The sequence below is a fragment of the Suricata suricatta genome, chromosome 9, assembly GCF_006229205.1.
Source record: "Suricata suricatta isolate VVHF042 chromosome 9, meerkat_22Aug2017_6uvM2_HiC, whole genome shotgun sequence".
Classification (NCBI taxonomy): Eukaryota; Metazoa; Chordata; class Mammalia; order Carnivora; family Herpestidae; genus Suricata; species Suricata suricatta.
Genome location: NC_043708.1, coordinates 69,852,483 through 69,864,372, shown reverse-complemented (window position 1 = coordinate 69,864,372; position 11,890 = coordinate 69,852,483). Strand labels below are relative to the sequence as shown.

The window sequence follows — 11,890 nt, the reverse complement described above, 5'->3', positions numbered from 1 at the left end:
GCTGAGGGAGCGCGCCTCCTTCTGCGAGGACTCCAGCTCTGACTGCGACTCCTCATACTTCTGCTTCCACTCGGCCAGGATCTGTGGGGACCTGGCTCACTGCATGGCCCCCAGCCCCAGCCCCTCTCCAGGGCCTGCCCAGGCCCCTGGACTGGGCTCAGCCTCCTCCCCTGTTCTCAGGGAGGAGGTCCCAGTCTTCATGGTGACGCTGACCTCCCTGCTCAGCCCCTGGCTGTGGGCCCCAGCCCAGGCTCACCTTGTCGAAGTTCCTCTGCTTCTTGTCCAGGGCTGCAGCGGCTGCATTGGAGCGCTCCACGTCCACCATCAGGTCCTCGATCTCATTCTGCAGCCGGTGCTTGGTCTTCTCCAGGGACGAGCACTTGGCATTGACGGCCTCCACGGCCTCCTCGGCATCCTGCAGCCTCTGGGCCAGCTTCTTCCTGCCCGGGGCAGTTTGTGTGTGTGTGTGTGTATTTATATGACTCTACCTGGGCACAACAGTACCTTGGAACTACCTCCTCCTCAGACCAAGGTGAGCCAGTTCTCTCCCACAGAGCCTTGGGACCCTGAACAGTCTTTCAGGCCCTGGGTACCAGCCTTGAGCAACCTAAGTCTGTAAATGCCTGGAGTAGAAGGTCCTCCCTATGTGCAGTAGCATCTGGGTGGCAGCCACCACCCTTCCCCATACCAGGTTGATCGATGGAAGCTCCTCTGACCAACAAGCTTTTTGCTCGTCTTATACGTGAGCATTAGGTATAACCCGAGCCAAAAGCTCATGCGTCACAGGAAGTGAGTCAGGGCCAGCCGGGTTCACTCAGAGCACAGGATCCAGGCTCCCTTTCAAGCACCTCTGTGGCCCACCATGCTTCTCTCACCCTCCTCAAACCTCCTTCTCATGCCCACTCTGCCTGTCTTCACCCCAGGTCCTCTTATTCCTTCTTTTCTTAGAATTGGGTGACAGACTACACCAGACTCACTTGGCCTCTTCGAGCTCCTCAGTCCTCTGGATGGCATCTGTTTCATACTTGGTCCTCCACTGGGCCACCTCTGAGTTGGCTTTGGACAAGACACGTTGCAACTCAGCCTTGGCCTCCATCTCCTCCTCGTACTGCTCCCGCAGCAGGTCACAGTCATGCCGGGCTGACTGCAGTGCGTGGGCCAGGGCGTTCTTTGCCTGGGGAGGGGCGGGCACCGGGAGGAGGAGAGCTCATCTCCCAGGAAGGTGGGAGGGAATGCCCCACCACCATCATTCCCCAGATCCTTTTCAAACCCATGAACTTCAAACGAGCCCAACCTTATTTAGAGTGAGGGCTGGCGTGGAATCTCAGCATCTTGGAGTAGACTCCCAGTTTGCCCACCCCAACCCCTTACATATAAATAAAGAGGCATTCGATGATGTTGAGGTGTGGCTTAGCTGGAATGTTCAGGAAGCTAATTAGGCCTCTTTCCACCACAGAGTTTTCTCTCCAATCTCTGGGCCCCTCCAGACTCTTGTCCAGGGCTGCCATCAAGCCTATCCCACTGCCTGTAGCTGTGCCTCACCTTGCCCTCCTCCTCCAACTGCCTTTTGAGGTCCTCCAGCTGCTGGGTGTAGGAGAGCTTTCCTCGGGTCAGCTGAGAGATCAGTGCCTCCTTCTCATCCAGCTGTCGGGACAGCTCACCTGGAGGTGAGAACAAGAGGGAGTTAGTGGGCTATGGAAAGGGCAACTGGTACCTGACCCTGGGGTAGGTGCAGGGCCAGTTAGGGGCACCCACCATTTTCAGTCTGCAGCTTGGCTCGCTGGGTGGTGAGGTCATTGAAGGAGCGTTGGGTTTCTTCCAGCTTTGCACGGTTCTCATTGACCTGGTCCTCCAGTGTCCGGGACACCTTCTCTAGGTTTGCCTTCAGGCAGTAAGGGACAACTTGTCATGGAAAGGGGCTGAGTGGACCAGAGAAAGGATGGGAGGGCCAAGGTGGGGAGAGCACAGGGAACAAGGGGTGAAGTGGAGAATTGCTGAAGGTTGTAGTCTGAAGAGGGTGCATGCAATAAAGGAGGGATGTTGAGGTGCCATGGCAGAGGGAGGGTGAGGGAGAGAGAAGGACAGAAACCAAAGGGTGATGAAGGGATGACAAGAAGAAGACAGGGCAGAGACAGTGGAAGAAAGGCCACTGAGATGGAGAGGGGTGCGAGGAGGGTGAGTGGGCAGCCTACCTTGGCCTTGATGATCTGCTCCATGTTGGAGGTGACATCATCCAGCTCCAGCTTGAACTCACTCTTCTCCTTCTCCAGCTTCTGCTTCACACGCTGCAGGTTGTCGATCTGCTCACCCAGCTCGGCCACGCTGTCGGCGTGCTTCTTGCGCAGGGCCGCCGCCGTGGCCTCGTGCTGCAGTGTGGCCTCCTCCAGATCCCGCCTCATCTTCTGGAACTCAGCCTCGCGCTTCTTGTTCATCTCGATCTGCACGGATGTGGCCCCGCCAGCCTCTTCCAGCCGCTCGCTGATCTCCTCCAGCTCTCTGGACAGGTCTGAGCGCAGCTTCTCCACCTTGGCCCTGGCGGTGCGTTCAGCCTCCAGTTCCTCCTCCAACTCCTCAATGCGAGCCTGGACCCGGGACACAGAGAGCTCAGAGCCACCACCTGAAGACCCCACCCCAGGACCCAGAACACACAGGTCCCTCCAGAGCAATGGTTCTTAAATAGGGAAAGTTTTGTGCCATGGGGCATAGTTGGCAATGTGTGTAGACATTTTTGCTTGTTGTGACTTGCCATCTAGTGGGTAAAGGCCAGGGGTGCTGCTAGACATTCTGTGATGCACAGACTACCAATATCAATTTGGTTGAACCTGAATTTTCAAGGCACTTTCTGGACACATTTAGATTCAGTCTGAGAATCTGCAGTCCTAAATCCTGAGAATCTGTGTTCAGATGGGGATTCAGAGCTCCTATGAGATCCTAAATCTCAAAGATGCCACAGATTCACTAGGCTCTGCTCTACTAAACATAGGGAAGGAAAGCTGGTGGTTGTATCTTATAACAGTTGCAATAATATGCATTAAAACAATCAAAATATTTGTAATCTGGGCACCTGGGTGGCTCAGTCAGTTAAGTGTCTGACCTCAGATCAGGTCATGATCTCACAGTTCATGAATTTGAGCCCCACATCAGGCTCTGTGCTGACAGTTCTGGAGCCTGGAGCCTGCTTCAGATTCTGTGCCTCCTTCTCTCTGCCTCTCCCCCACTTATACTCTATCTCTCACAAAAATAAACATTAAAATTTTTTTTAATGTTTGTAATTTTCCAGGTTAACCACAAAGTCCAGTCAACCATATTCCTCACTCTCAGGCCTTGCCTTATTTATGTCTAGGGTCGGTTCCATTCTTGTTCCCTTCCAGGTGAGTTCTAGCAGGTTGCCCTTTTCATCATCATGCACCTACCTCATTTTTCTGGCCTTTGCCTTTGCCTTGACTAAATTGGGAGAATGTCCTATCTTTCATTTTGATCTGTCCCCTGACCAGCCAGGAGCAAAGGGGAGTGTCAATCAGTGGGATCCTTGCATCTGTGGTTGTGGACAGTGTTAACAGAATGTGCGCGGGCAGGTCCTGGGAGCAGGAAAGAGAGGGCCACCATGCCTCTGCTCTCAAGATGAGGAAGGTGGGACTGTGTGTAAGAGCTTGGGCAGGAAGAAAGAAGAGTCCCAGCCCTTTGCCAAGACGTGGTAAGGATAACAGCACTGTTGTTCTGGGTTCTAGAGCCAAAGAGTTTGCCTAGACCCAAATAGAAGGATTTGGGGAATGTCCTAATATTCTGGCTAAAACCAAGAAGGGCACACAAGAAAATAGGAGGGCAAATTATCACTGAAGCAGGTCAGTCCCTGAGCACCTCCCCAAATGAGTGGAATTGTGTTTATGCATCACTTGTATCCTGGACCATGGGCCCCAAATGCTGAAAGGAGATCAATGCTCTCCAATAGCAACAGTCTGACCAGAAAATCAGAGGATAAGGTCCTAGCTGTAATAGTTGAGTGCCTATTGTCTTTGTGGCCACTATGTTTGGACTTGGCCATGCAGCTTCTGTAGTTATAAAATGGGATGGTAGTACCTGCCTTCCTTGCTTCCAGAACTCTTCTGACAAACACAGGACTAAAAGTGCGTTAAAATTCAGGGTGCACTAAAAGTAAGGGAGACCATGGCTGTTAACCTTCTCCTGCAGAGGGGTGAGAGGGCCATGGAGAGAACAATAGAACACTTTCTTGCTAGTGGCAGGCTGACTGCCAAAGTGGTTTTATAAATATATTTCCTCTGGTCTTTTGTAATGCAGAGGCTATTTCATTTCACAGGTGAGAAGAGAATCTGAGACTCAACAAGGGAAAGTGACTTACTCAGGGTTGTAGGAATTGACTGAATACCATGGGGTCAGTACCTGGGAAGAGTATGATCAGAGCACTCTATAGGAAGGACCCCTTCTCCAGGTTTGCCTCATGTAGAGGGGAGAAGTACCAGAAGAAGAGCAAGAGGAGGCTTGAACCCTGTCATATGTGCTGGAGCAAAAAACCCATACAGCAGGGCATAGCTCATCAAGAGAGCCCCTTTTTTGTTTGCCTCCCAAAATAGCCCTGCTGAAATAAGACTCATTGCTCTAATAGGGGAAGGCTGGTGTTCCCAAGTGCCAAGTCAGGGTTGGGGGTGTCTCCAGGGCTGCCTGGAGTTCTAGATACTGTCTGGAACCCTATGCAGCTCCTGCAGTTTCTGCTGCCTCACCACTGAGCTCCCCATTTTGTTGCCCCAGGAAGAACTTCACCTGATTTTCCTTTAGTTTCTTCTGCAGCTGAAGGGCCAGTGCCTGCTCTTCCTCAATCTTACTGTTCTGCTGATTAATGTCAAATTCCTTCCTGGAGGAGAAGGGAGGGGTGACAAGTTGTCTTCCATCCTCTGTGCCCATTCTCTTCTCTTTCCTGGCATGCTAGGACCATCCCCTCCCCACTGGCACAGAGGGTGAATGTGGAAAGGCTGTTTGACCTCCTCATTCACATTGCCTGGGACAGTCATGGTCAGTGGAGTTGTGGCATCCTGTGCTCTAACCCTCAGGCCAGACATCTCCATTTGCCCCTCTGGGCCACCTCAGGCTCCTACTTCTTGAGCTTTTCTTCAAGCTGCTGCTTGTCATTCTCCAGGTCCATGATGCTCTCCTGGGTCAGCTTCAGGTCACCCTCCAGCTTCCGCTTTGCTCGCTCCAAGTCCATGCGCACCTTCTTCTCCTGCTCCAGGGACCCCTCCAGCTGGTGGAGAGAAGAAAATAAACAAGGTATAGAAAACATGACATCCACAATGCATGCTCTTCTGCTTCCTTCTAAACTCAGAGTCCAGTAGGATTGGAGGTCAAACTAGCAGAGAAATCCCTGCAAGCACAAAAAATTCTGAGTCCCGGTCTAGTGAGGAATTACAGAGGACAAAGAGGCCCCAGGGTTCACAGAAGTTAGCTCTAAGAACCAGGAACCCCTTGGCCACTAATGTTGCTTGCAAAATCCTGACCTGAGAGAGACAGAACTTGGTTCTTAGGACTCACATCATCCACCTGCTGCTCCAGCTTGACCTTAGACTTAGTCAGTGTGTTGACCTTGTCCTCCTCAGCCTGAAGGTCATCTAGGGCTTGCTGGTGGGCCTCTTGCAGAGCCTTCTTTTCCTTGGTCAGCTTGGCGATGATCTCATCTAGCCCAGCCATCTCTTCTGTCAGGTTCTTCACCTGTGAAGACCCCCATCCTCTTTAGGGTCACAGGTCACCAGCCTGGAGACATTTATAGGGATGTCCAATACCAAGGACTAGGACCCTACTGTGGTCTGGGAATCCTGAAGAGACCTGGGCTGGAGCCAGAAGGAGCTGCCCTCACCTTGTTCTCTGTTGCATGCTTCTCCTTCTCCACTTTGGCCAGTGTCAGCTCCAGGTCATCAATGTCCTTCTTGAGCTCAGAGCACTCATCTTCCAGCTTGCGCTTCTTGGCAGTGAGCTCTGCATTCATCTCCTCCTCGTCCTCCAGCCTCTCTGTCATCTCCTTCACCTTGGCCTCCAGCTGGATCTTGTTCTTGATCAGCTGGTCGCAGCGCTCCTCTGCATCATTGAGGTTATCTTGTTCCTGGGAGAAGAGGAAGGAGAGCAGAACTGGTGATTAAAGAGAGAAGAGATGCAGGGATCTGAGTCCCTGAGGATGATATGGGCTATAATCCAGGAGAGGAAAGGGGGAAGGATGGAAAGATAATTATGTGGCTTTACCGCCTGCACTTGGAGCTGGAGGTCATTCTTCTCCTGCAGCAGGGACACCATCTTCTCCTCCAGTTCCTTGCGGCGGCCCTCTGATTTTTCCAGCGCCTCTTTGACGCGCCCAAACTCTTCCTTCATGGTGGCCATCTCCTTCTCTGTCTCTGCGCTCTTCAGCAGTGGCTTGATCTTGAAGTAGAGCTTCATCCAGGGCCAGTTCTTGACCCCCATGAAGGCCCGAATGTTCCACTGGATTACCAGCAGAGCATCCCTGGGAAGGAAATATCAAGGTAGGAAGGAGCACTCTGAAAGAGCACTTCCCAAACATGGAACCAACAGCACTTGTCTCCCAGCCCATCTAAGCAAGTTCATAGACACCTGAGGCCTGGAGCCCTGTCTTGTTGCCTTGATAGGAACCCCCAGCCCAACATTACCTCAGTGATCATGGAGTTGCTCAATAAATATTTATTAATTGAATAATTCAACAAGAGGACAGTTTATATCTTCCCTGCTGGGGCACTAGTAATAATGAAAGCTATGACACTCAGAATGTCTACTAAGTTCAGTGTTTTTTAATCCCATAACTGCAAATAGGTTAAAACGTATATGTTATGGGTAAGAGTATCTGTAGCATATATGTAAATTATGAAGCATGAAATAAAATCACTAATCATGAACCTATCAATTGTTCAAACAACAACTACAGCCAATACCAGTGTTGACTCTACCAGTGCTTCTCCCCATCCTCTTTCTTGGTCTCCCCACCAGAAGCAGCCACTATTCTAAATCTTGTATTTTTCATTTCCTTACTTTTTCAAAACATTCTTTAATTCTACGTGTATGTGTCTTTAAACAATCTGTCACTGTTCTTTGTTATCTCTGAGTTTTATAAAAATTGCATTACATTCATTACACTATGTATCCTTCTGTGACTTGCTTTTGCTCACTCAATATGCTTTAGAGGCTCATATACATTGTACCATGTGGTTGTATGTCCCTCATTTCATTGCTTTATAATATTCTACAGAACAACTATACTACTATTTACCCATTCTCCTGGGGATTAAAATTCGAGTTGTTTTCCAGATCTTTGCTGTTGGTCAATGGTGCTATATTCTATTTTTTTTTTTTTGTCTCAACTTGTACATGTGCAAGAGTTTCTGTGGGAATGTACTTAGGAGTGGAATTGGAAGGTACGTAATCATCCATCTTTTTTTTTAAGTGATCTCTATACTCAAGTGGGGCTCAAACTCACAACCCCAAGATCAAGAGTCGCATGCTCTACCAACCAAGCCAGCCATGTGCCCCTACAATTGTCCATCTTTATGTTTTTTAAATTTTTTTAAAAGTTTATTTATTTTGAGATAGACAGAGAGAGAGTGAGCGGGGGGTGGGGAAAGTGCAGAGAGAGAGGGAGGATCCCAGGCAGACTCTGCATGGTTAGCACAGAGACCAATGTGGGGCTTGAACCCATGAAACTGAGATCATAAGCTGAGCTGAAATCACGAGTCAGATGCTTAACCAGCTGAGCCACCCAGGTGCCCCACAATAGTCTATCTTTAAGATAATATATTGGGGGCGCCTGGGTGGCTCAGTCGGCTAAGCCTCTGACTTCAGCTCAGGTCAGAACTCACGTTTGTGGGTTCGAGCCCTGCCTCAGGCTCTGGAGCCTGCTTCTGGTTCTGTGTCTCCTTCTCTCTCTGCCCCTCCCCCTCTCATGCTCTGTCTCTCTCTGTATCAAAAATAAATAAAACATTAAAACATTTTCTAAAAAGATAATAAATTGTTTTTCAGAGAGGGTGCACTAATTGACAGACTTCTTGATTTTTGTCAATCTAGTGTTTTTAAATGGTATCTCATTGGAGCTTAATTTGCATTTGCTTATGAGGAATTTTCTTTTTCTTTTTTTTTTTTTAAAGAATTCAAAATGAGACCCAGAGTGGTAAAATCACTTGCTCAAGCCAGCTAAGTGCTGAAGCCAGAATTTGAACTCAGGTGTTCTGACCCACACTAGTTAGAGCTGCTTGTTTCCCTCTTACATCTAAGAGAGTCTTCCCCTTTCCCTTGCTTCACCTGCGTTCCACAATCTTCTTGAACTCAATGCGCATGAGCTGGCCCCGGGCTTGTGCTTGGATGCGGGTGATGATGCGGCTCAGCCTCTCATCCCTCATCTCCTCCAGCAGACCCAGGAGTCCTGCCTTGAAGAACACCTGAGAACAATAGGGCCACAGCCTCAGAAAGGCAGGTAGGATGGAGGAAAAGGGTGGGAGGTGCTACCTGAGCTCCTGGGGGACCCATCACCCATCTATCCTAGACCTCATAGTAACATATGAAAAACAAGACAGAAAGGAAGCCTGGGTTCTAGCCCTTGGGTTGATTCAGGAAGCCAGGAATCAGAGGCCTGCTTTTTAAACTTTTAGCTGCTCCGCTTAGCATGGCTGTGTGTCCTGCAACTCCACCCTGTGAGGTTTAGACCCACCTTAGTGTGGCCGAACTTGTACTGGTTGTGGTCAATGTCCAGGGAGCCCAGTAGCTTCTCTGCCCCTTTCCTGCTGTCAATGAACTGGCCCTCAGGGATGGCTGTTGGGTTAAGGATGCGATACCTGTAGAAGGAGATGCCCAGAGTCACTGATGTTCTGTGCTGACCTGTTCTGCCCACAGCATTCAGGGCCACCTTTGTACTCCCCTCCCCACCAGGTCTGCCCAGGCTACCCTGTTCCCTGAGCTCTGGGACACCCAGTACCCACCTCTGCCGGAAGTCCCCGTAGAGGATGCGGTTGGGGAATCCCTTCCTGCAGATGCGGATGCCCTCCAGCACGCCATTACAGCGCAGCTGGTGCATGACCAGGGGGTTATCCATCACCCCTGCAGCAGGAGAGAAGGAGAAAGGGTCAACCTCAAGGCAAGTGGATGCCAAGTCCCCTCCCCAGATTAAACCCTTACACATGGCTCACCTGGAGCCTTCCGTTCATTGGGGATGATGCAACGCACAAAATGAGGGTGGGTGGTCCTCAGGTTGGTCATAAGCTTATTCAGATTCTCCTGGGGGTAGATGAGAGTGGGGAATCAGGAGTCACAAGAACCATCTTTTTGGTCCCTGAGCTGCTGACATTCTGTCTCCAGAACTCTCCAAGGGACTGAGAGTTGACACATAATTTATGATGTGAGTCCAGGCTTGTGTAGAATTTCCATCCCCCAAATGACCACATCACTCTAGCTTCTTTCCTTCCCAAACTCAGAGCATCAGGTTAGGGTGACAGCAAAAGGGCTGGGCCTGCCCAGCATGGGCCTCTTGGTATCTCTGCATCCTTCTTACCCGGTGGAGGGCCGACACTGTCTGAAATGATGAGCCTTTTTTCTTCCCTCCTTTGCCTTTATTGCTGTCCCCTAATAACAAGAAAAGGGATGAGGAGCCAGAGTCTGAAAGTGAAGGAACCCTTGGGCAGGGGCAGGGCTCTGCCCCTCACTAGCCATGTGACTTCACAAAGTGATTCTCTATGTCTCAGGTTTTCCAGGAGGAGAATGGTAACTGCCTCTAAAAGATGTGACAAAGATTAGATAAGTTGGCTTGCTACATAGTATGTGCTGAAATAATATCAGTGCCCTTCTCCTACCTTCTAACCCTGCCCTTCATGCTTACATCTTTCCATGAGCTACCTTCCTTGTTGTAATTCATCCTCCTCATTCCAATCCACACCCTTCCTCTTCCTTCTCTGAATGGGACACTCACTTGTTCTACCAGATGTTCAGTGATCCTCCTACAGACACAACTCTATGCTGGGCCTGGTGCAGTGATACGTGTGCCACCCTCACTGACCTCCAGTTGCTCACAGTCTTGAGGAGACACATGACATGTACACAGCACTTTCACAGATCAGGTACAGATGGATGCCTGTGGGATCTCCTGACTCCCATCCTGTGGCTGGAAAGCAGGCTCCCTTCTGCTTCTACAGTCACATGCTTTGAAGCAGCGAGACCCTGGCCCCTCACAACTTCAGAATTACTCTGGCTGAGTGCAGGGGTTGCCCTCTTACCAACATCAGCAGAAGCATATGAGGAGAAGAGTGTGGCCATAAGCTTGAGGGAGGACTTCTGGTACAAGCCCACCACTGTCTCATTGAGCGGGTCTTTGTTCTTCTCCAGCCAGCCCAAGATGTTGTAGTCCACAGTGCCGGCATAGTGGATCAGGGAGAAGTGGGCTTCCTGCTTTCCCTTGACATTGCGTGGCTTCTGGAAGTTGTTGGACTTGCCTAGGTGGTTGTCATACAGCTTGGCCTTGAAGGTCATGTCAGTGGCCTTGGGGAACATGCACTCCTCTTCCAGGATGGACATGATGCCCATAGGCTGAGAGTAGGGGAGGAGGTAGAGAGAGCATCACTGCATGTACTCCCAGGTTTCCAGAGTCCCACACCCTGCCAAAGGAAAGATGACAGCCCAGTATAGCTGGCAGGCTACAGAGTCTGTGCTAGTACCTCTTGTCCCAGTATAAGAACCTAATATTCTTGGAATGAACATAAATACAATTATATTCTGGCCTACATAACCTCTTTCTGACCCAGTGGACCTATCAAAGGACCCTGTGCTCCCAATGGTCCTGTCAGGGCCCCAAGACCTTGCAGCAAGTCCCTTCTTCTTGTAAGGCTCCTTGCCCAAGGAACAGGTGTTTGTCAGAGGTGCCAGTCTAAGGCGTGGGCCAGACCCCTGTCTATGTGATGGGTAACAGTTCTTCAAGGGATGGTTAGGGGGATCCAGGTTCTGCACAACATCCTGCTCTTCAGAAAGGACAATGATTCTTGACTTTTCTTGGAGCAGGAATTGTAATGAGAATTTGATTGAACTAAAGATGCCTCCATGGAAAAAGTCATTTTCTCCCCTGCCCCCTCTCTTCCATATAATTTCAGGCAATTCTGTGGTTTCTGGAAGACTGGCACCCTGGATAACCATCCAAAGCTTCTGGTAACTTTGCATTTTCTGAAGGGCAATGACTGGCTGGGTGAGGGCAGCAAAATGCAAAGGCACACTGAGAACAAGTCAGCACTGGGAGTCTCACACCAGCTCTATCCTTCTCTCTTCTGAGCCTATAGATAAGAGGGGCTAACAGCAGCCTTATTCTCTGCTATCAGGAAGAGGCGGGGAAGCCAAATGTCTCTAGTTTTAGCCTGGGATCTTTCCATGAATGATGCTTCTCATGGGATGTCAGAGGGGCCAAGAGTCCTCTCCTCACTACATCTCCCTTTTAAGATTGTAAAAGGTGACTACCATGCAGGACAAGTTCCTAGGTCCTGGGGAGAGAGGAAAAGAGTTCATCCTCTGTATGCCCATGACTCTACAGTGGTGGAAGCTGGGTCTGATAGAGGCTTGGGATTCTGGGGACTCCAGTATCTTGGTTGTAGAAGGGACAGCACTGCCACTCTGGGATGACAGGGGGAAGGGGACACACACAGGTGTCAGGGTGGAGGCAGTACCTTCTCAATGAGGTCGATGCAGGCCTGCAGGTCCATGCCAAAGTCAATGAACTCCCACTCAATGCCTTCCTTCTTGTACTCCTCCTGCTCCAGCACGAACATGTGGTGGTTGAAGAACTGCTGCAGCTTCTCGTTGGTGAAGTTGATGCACAGCTGCTCAAAGCTATTGAACTGAAGGGGGCAAGGGAGGAGCAGGT

At 50.2% G+C, this 11,890-nt stretch overlaps 1 protein-coding gene across 1 annotated transcript in view; it reads right to left on the bottom strand.

The window, feature by feature from the left end:
• The window catches only part of MYH6 (myosin heavy chain 6), a 22,203-nt gene that overhangs the window by 3,228 nt on the left and 7,085 nt on the right, over positions 1-11,890 (bottom strand). The window contains exons 12-29 of the mRNA XM_029952198.1: positions 11,694-11,864; positions 10,263-10,572; positions 9,545-9,615; positions 9,183-9,270; positions 8,976-9,093; positions 8,708-8,831; positions 8,302-8,438; positions 6,244-6,499; positions 5,864-6,106; positions 5,542-5,718; positions 5,109-5,254; positions 4,777-4,867; positions 2,193-2,582; positions 1,756-1,882; positions 1,543-1,661; positions 978-1,174; positions 257-440; positions 3-81 (exon numbers count right to left, since the gene is read on the bottom strand). Coding sequence (XP_029808058.1) covers positions 3-81; positions 257-440; positions 978-1,174; positions 1,543-1,661; positions 1,756-1,882; positions 2,193-2,582; positions 4,777-4,867; positions 5,109-5,254; positions 5,542-5,718; positions 5,864-6,106; positions 6,244-6,499; positions 8,302-8,438; positions 8,708-8,831; positions 8,976-9,093; positions 9,183-9,270; positions 9,545-9,615; positions 10,263-10,572; positions 11,694-11,864 — 3,028 coding nt within the window. The remainder of the gene's footprint in view (positions 1-2; positions 82-256; positions 441-977; positions 1,175-1,542; positions 1,662-1,755; positions 1,883-2,192; positions 2,583-4,776; positions 4,868-5,108; positions 5,255-5,541; positions 5,719-5,863; positions 6,107-6,243; positions 6,500-8,301; positions 8,439-8,707; positions 8,832-8,975; positions 9,094-9,182; positions 9,271-9,544; positions 9,616-10,262; positions 10,573-11,693; positions 11,865-11,890) is intronic.